At 41.5% G+C, this 7,028-nt stretch overlaps 1 protein-coding gene across 1 annotated transcript; it reads right to left on the bottom strand.

The window, feature by feature from the left end:
- Nucleotides 1-3,842: 3,842 nt before the first annotated feature.
- Nucleotides 3,843-6,416, bottom strand: LOC125545773. The gene is made up of 5 exons (XM_048709806.1): nt 5,984-6,416; nt 5,794-5,899; nt 5,078-5,279; nt 4,326-4,397; nt 3,843-4,209 (listed from the first exon to the last, which is right to left on the bottom strand). The coding sequence occupies exons 1-5, from the start codon at nt 6,340-6,342 to the stop codon at nt 4,043-4,045; spliced, it is 906 nt and encodes a 301-aa protein (XP_048565763.1). The 5' UTR covers nt 6,343-6,416; the 3' UTR covers nt 3,843-4,042.
- Nucleotides 6,417-7,028: the final 612 nt, after the last annotated feature.

Consider the following 7,028-nt stretch of genomic DNA (forward strand, 5'->3'; position numbering starts at 1 on the left):
TTGGTGCGCTTTTTATCCTAATACTAAAGTGCTGAATCTTCCTATTATTCTTGGTGACCATGCTCCCATTTTAATTTCCTCGGAAGGTAAACTTGTTAGGCCTAGACAATCTTTTAAATTTGAAAACTGGTGGCTTATGGAAAAAGATTTTCACTCTTTTGCTAAAAATAATTGGATTTCTAGTTCCCTGACCTCTTTTGCTGCAAAGTCATCTTCTTTGGCAGGATCTTTAAAAGTCTGGTGCAAGAAGAAAAAACCTCTCCAACAAGAACTTGCTGAGCTAGAATCCAGAATCAAGGATTTGCAACAGCTGCCTCTCCACCAACAGGACCATGTTTTGGAAAGTACTCTTACTAATAGGTATGAACTTACGCTTTCCAAACTCAATCAGTTTTACAGGCAAAGAAGTAAAAAGTCTTGGGCTGTAAAAGGTGATCGCAACACAAAATTCTTCCATCAGACTGTGCTCAAACGTAGAAAAAGAAATACTATTTGTTCTATCAAAGATGAGCATGACAATATTCATTTCAAACCGGAGGCCATGATGCAAACGTTTGTTAATTATTTCAGACACATATTTTCCTCTCTTAACACTTACGCTGGCAGGCCTTTTTCTTCCCCTATTTGGACTAATGACAACAATGATCCTACTTATTCTATTCCGGACAAGACTGAACTTTTGCGGATTCTTAAAGACATGAAGCTTAATGCTTCTCCTGGTCCTAATGGGTTCAATGTAGAATTTTATTTAGCTACTTGGGATTGGATTGGGGATGAGGTAACTCAGCTTGTCACTCACTTCTATAATACTGCTACACTTCCCCCTCACATCAATGATACCAATATTGCTCTTATCCCTAAGAAGTTGGTTCCTCTTGTGCCCATGGACTACCGTCCTATTAGTCTTTGTAATGTGCTTTATAAAATCATTGCTAAGTCTCTTGCGAATAGACTTAAGCATCATCTTCCTGATTACATTGACCAAGCTCAACAAGCATTTATTGAGGGTAGACGTATTAGTGACAATATTATCATTGCTCAGGAAATTGCTCACTCGTTTTCTCTTAAATCCTGGAAATATGATGCCTTTATGCTTAAGATTGACCTTGCCAAAGCTTTTGATCGTTTAGAATGGAATTTCATTGTTTCTGCTCTGGCTCGTAAAGGGCTGCATGGTCATTTTGTTAATTTGGTTCATGCATGCATCTCATCTCCCTCATTCTCTGTTCTCATTAATGGCCAACCCTCTCCTAAATTTAAGAGCTTCAAAGGAATACGACAAGGCTGTCCCATGTCTCCTTACTTGTTTGTTCTTACAATTAATGAACTTTCCATCTTGCTTAATGAAGCTTTGCAGGCTAACCAATTGCAGGGAATTTCTCTTGGACCAAACTGCCCCTCTGTCCATTCTCTTCTATTTGCAGATGATCTTCTGGTGTGTGGGCACGCTACTTATCAGGAGGCTCAGACGATGGCCAGTCTTATTCAACACTTTTGTGCTCTTTCTGGTCAAACTCCTAACTGGAATAAATCTGCCATTCTCTTTAGCAATCATGTTTCTCAGAATATTATTAATGATATTAAGCAAGTCTTTCCTGTTGCTAATCTTGATGCTAATTTCACTCATCTTGGTCATCCTCTAATTTTGCCTGCTAAGAATAGGGGTGCTGCTTATAACTTTTTTTAAATAAGCTCCCCTCTTATAAAGCTAACATGCTATCTCATGCTGCCCGTCTTGAACTTATTCGCTGTCTTTTCTGCTATCCCTGTTTACTATATGGCAAACATTCTGTTTTCAAAAAAATTTATTGCCAAGCTCACTTCTATCATTATGATTTTTTGGTGGACAGGGATTAGAGAAACAGATTCTAAAAGGAGTCTTTGTCTCAGAGCATGGAAGGATATTACCAACTCCAAGTCTAAAGGTGGTCTTGGAATCAGAAATCTAAAAGCCGTCAATGAGAGTCTTATTCTTGCTGCGGCTTGAAGGTTAGCTAAAAACCCCTCCTCCCAATTATATTGTGTTCTTCAAACCAAATATTTTTCTATCACTTCTATTTGGAAAGCTACTAATAATCCACCTAAATCTGCCTTTTGGTCTTTCATTTCAAAAATGCTTCCTAAACTTAAAGAGCATGCCTTCTATCAACTCACCCAAGGTAATGTTTCTATTTGGAGCATGCCTTGGTGCAATCTTTGGAACTCTATTCATGATTTTCTCATTCCTCAACCATCAGGCTTTATTTATCCCTCCTTGGTTAGGGATCTTTGGCAGCCTGGGCAAAGGCAATGGAACCGTCAGCTCATTTTCTCTTTTTTTCAGCAACCTTTGGCTACTCAGATTATCAACATTGAGATTCTCGATGATGATAATGCTGATATTCTTTGTTGGCCTTTGGCTCCCAATGGTATTTGCTCTTCCAAAGCTGCTTATAAACTTTGCTTACAAGACATTCATACTAATCCTAGAACTGCTCCTCTGGATGTTCCTTTGGATTTGAAAGCTTTTCTTAAAACTATTTGGAAGCAGAAAGATTTATTGCCCAAGGTTAAAACTTTTGCTTGGAGGATGCTTAGCAAAGCTTTGCCCACAGGAATGAGAGCAGGCCATTTTTCTATTCAAATTTCGCAGAATTGTTGTAGATGTGCTCAGCAAGAAGATGAGTTTCACCTTTTCTTTCTTTGTGACTTTGCTAGAGCGGCCTGGTTCTCTGCTCCTTGGTTTCTTAGATCTGACATCCTTGTGCAAGGTCACTCTTCAATGCATTCCCTTCTGATTCACTTTGCTTCTATGGGCCATCCTTATGCATCTTTGCAAAATATTTTCAATTTTATGTGGTGCATTTGGAAGGCTAGAAATGATTTCCTCTTTGAGAGGAAATTTTCTTTTCCCTACCAAATTAAAATTGCTGCTACTAGTTTGAATAATATTCTCCAAGAGGAGATTCTGCCTTCTACTAATATTCAGTCTTTGCAGGCTTCTCAACCTGATAATTCTCCTCTTCCTAAGCAAGGCAATACTCTCAAATCAGACCTTCTCATTAATGGTGCTAAAGTGTTTTCTGATGCTGCTTTCAGAACTTCTAGAGTTCCAAGATTTCAGCAAGGTCAATTGCGCACATGTGTGGGAGTTTACTTTTGTCTTCTTCTAATAGGGAAATAAATATTCAGGTTTAAGCTTCAGGCCCTTCGACGGACACTCCTCTTCAAGCTGAAGCAATTGCTCTTGCTTGTGCAGCTCAATTGGCGGCTTGCCTTAACATTCAAACTCCTACTTTTTTAACTGATTCTCTTTCTCTTGCCACTGTTGCTGCTGCCAGGAATATTGCTCACTCTTCCACTCCTTGGAATATTAGAAAAGAAGTGGCTTCTTTTGTAAACTCTACTTCTAATCTTAATCCCCAAGTTTTTCATATTTCTAGGAATTTGAATGGGGTGGCTCACAATTTAGCTCATCAAGTTTTTCAAATGGCTGGAGGACCTACACTCAATTGCTCTTCTCACTCTCATGTCACTGAATCATGTCCTGTAGCTGCCTCTCTTGTTGATTTTAATTTTGTAGGAATTCAGCTTCATAAGGTGTATTGCTTTTAGGAGAAAGTTGACAGCTCTGGGAAGTTCCTCATCTCAACATGATATGATGGTCTATGCTCGGTTGTTGGAAAGAAGGAGATTGCTGTCAAAGCTGGAATTTTCTTTTCCCCTTCTCTTCCTTTGTTTCTTAGGACATGCTGTTCTTCAGCAAGGATCTTGTTCCTTGCTCTCTCATATGTCTTTATTCAGCTCTTCTTTCTTTACATCTGCAGTTCTTCTTTCTCTTTATTCTAGCAGATGGTGTAATCTCAACTGTAAAATGTTCTGTGAGCTGAATATATTGGTATCTTCGGGTGCCTTTCTCTGTTCAAAAAAAAAGGGCATTCCACCCGGGAAGACATAATTAATATGCAGCAGCACAACCAACAACCTAAGGCATGTCATCATATTACAAGTCTTTCGTATCCACAAATGATATATAGATTGAGTGCTCAGCCAGCTCTGGTCATCATTTTCCAAACGCAAATTTTTCTGGCGATGGATGCAGCACTTCAGACTGAAGATAGCACATTTGACAAACACACTCTGCCTTGTAATGTCCACACGGAAATGCTTTCCCCACACAAGGAACCTCGCTATCAACAAGACGGTTGCATGTATTGCAAAGGCAATCCGCTGAAAAAACAAAGACACTAAGTCAACAAACATGCACAATAAGCAAGAGAACAATTGTGCACTTGTGTTCTGTCATCAATCAAAGGATATATAAAAAAGAGGAAGCGAGGACATACAACTGCCATCACGACGAGTTCCCCACCCAAGATGAAGGCCAAACAAACTGTAGGCTTCAGTAACTGGCTCATCTGTATGTAAAACAAACACAAGCAAGGAAATAAACAAAGCGGAGTCAGCATAGAAAATGCATGGTGTAACAGCAAAGGCACTAACAAGGTAGGTCCATGAATATATATTTTTATAAAGCAAAGTAATAACCTAGCTAGTGGAACAATATGGAATAAAGACCAGGAGCCTAGCTAGGTTTGTAACAACAGCCATCTTGATTGTACCAGGAAAGATCCCATAAACAAGTACCCCCTCCGTCCCACAATATAAGACGTTTTTGCTTGCAAAAAATCTTATATGGTGGGACGGAGGGAGTATGTATCAGTCACCTCATGCACAAAAAAGAGAAGAAGAAAAAGGGAAATACCACAAGTTTATCCCAATTGAACAATCCAAAAAAAATGCATAATAATTGTAAAAACATTGCAAGTACCTCAGATTCACCACACCCCAGAAAGACAACATAAACAAGTTTCAAAACAGTGGTCACCAGAGCACATTTTAATGAATATAAATATACAATAAGCTAAGGTGGTTTTCGGCATCAAGCACTAGCTACCTTCCTGTATATGATTATGTTGACATGCATGCCACATGGTGGTTGGTTGGGTTTTAACACTGAAAGAGATTTGAGCTTCCAGATCCAACATGTGGTATGTATGATATGTGATGAATGAAGATAGCAATAGTACATACATACCTAGCGGGGTGCACGAAACAACTCCTTGAAAACCATCTTTGGTAACAAGCTCATAAAAGAAGAGAGTTGGTCTAGGGGGCAGTAAGGAGAAGTAGCTGGAGTGCTTGGGGCTAGCGACGAAGTTGCCATGAGTCCAGCAAGAGCCATTGTGAGGACTGCTGTACCTGGTCACCTTGCCAGGGGCAGGTACGTACTCATTTTCCTGGGCAACCAACGAACCAACCAAGCAACCATGGAAAATGGAATGAGTACATGTAGCAATAAGTAAGGTAAAACAAAAGCAGAACAAAATGACTGAATGACTAGGGTTAAGTTGTTCAGTTTTGCAGTTTCTACTTAAAAAAAACTTGTAAGTATATGCCAGTCAGTGGCCACAAACATCATCTTGTCGGGATAACTGTTTTATATATGATATGACAGTAGGAGCGATCAAAATTGAAATTGTTTGAAGGCCGCTTGACTTGAGATTTTGTAAGAGTTATTAATGATTGCATATAAGGATGGGGTTGTTTGGTTGTGGGACAAATTTGCCAAATGCTAGAGACGACAAAATGAGGTTATCCATTTTAATCAGTGTGCACATAGATAGATACTCCCTCCGTCCCAAAATTCTTGTCTTAGATTTGTCTAGATACGGGTGTATCGATACATGGATGGGAAGCAAGCAGCAAGCTGCAAAAGAGCAAAGTGAGAGGAGTAGAAATATACATACATACCGGATGATTTAGGTTATAGTGGCGAAGGCATTCCTCCATGACAAGTTGATGATCTTGAGCTGCTGCTACCTCGGAGGGGCTCGGCATCATCATCATCATCATAGAACTATCAAGATTTACAAGATAAACACGGATGAGTTAGTTAGGTAGGAGGAGTAGGGAGATGTGAAGGTTAATAATGTCTTGTTACCTGTTCCAGTTGTGTTCCAACCTGTCGAATTGCTCAGGCTCTGGAGCAGGCTCAGGCTGTAGGGATGATGGTAGGCAACGGGACAAGATGAGGGACCAGAGGGGCGACGACGAAGCTGCAGGGAGCGGCGGCGAGGGCGAAGGCTCCGACGAGAGCGAGGCCAACTCCGAGAGCAAGGCCTCCCTCTTGGCAATCAGATCAAGAGCATCCGGAGAAAGGCTAAGGCTGAGGCGAGGCCCCATCGCCTCCCCTTCCGCGGCCGCGACCTTGGCCTTGGCCTTGGCCTTGGCCTTGGCCTTGGCTGACTGGCGCGCTCCCCTTCCGACGACGGCCTCCCCTTCCGCGGCGGCGCCGGCCATCTCTCTCGCTCCGATTGGGGATTGGGGATTTTTTTTTGTTGGCTAGGGTTTGCGTCCGTGCGATTCGGCCACAGACAGACAGAGTAAAGTAAATAGACGACACGGCGGAGGAGACCGAGTCGGCCCAAAATAAACCAACACACGGACCGAGACGGCCCACGACCCGAGTCGGCCCACGACCCGAGTCGGCCCACGACTCGAGACCTAGCTCCTGCCGCCGACCACCATCTCCGTCTTTTGGACTCAGTCCATGCAGGAGTGACACCAGAAATGAATGCATCCCTAAATGCTGCACACACGGGTGATGAAGTTAAAAGGGCTTTGTTCCAAATGTTCCCATCCAAAGCGCCCGGACCCGATGTATTTCCCGCTCACTTTTTTCAGAAGCATTGGGATGTTTATGGTGAAGAGGTAATTAAAGCTGTTATCCGTATTGTGGAAGGGGTTGAGAGTGTTGAATGTATCAACAACACGTTTCTGGTATTCATACCAAAGGTGAAAAATCCTACATCTCTAACTCAATTCCGACCCATAAGCTTATACAATGTTCTTTACAAAATAGCTTCAAAAGTCATTTCCAATCGTCTCAAGGAGATTTTGCCAGATATTATATCACCGGAGCAATCTGCTTTTGTTCTGGGTAGGTTAATCACTGATAACATCATAATGGCGTATGAATGTTTGCA

This window comes from Triticum urartu, chromosome 3 (assembly GCF_003073215.2).
Source record: "Triticum urartu cultivar G1812 chromosome 3, Tu2.1, whole genome shotgun sequence".
In the NCBI taxonomy this organism is placed as follows: domain Eukaryota; kingdom Viridiplantae; phylum Streptophyta; class Magnoliopsida; order Poales; family Poaceae; genus Triticum; species Triticum urartu.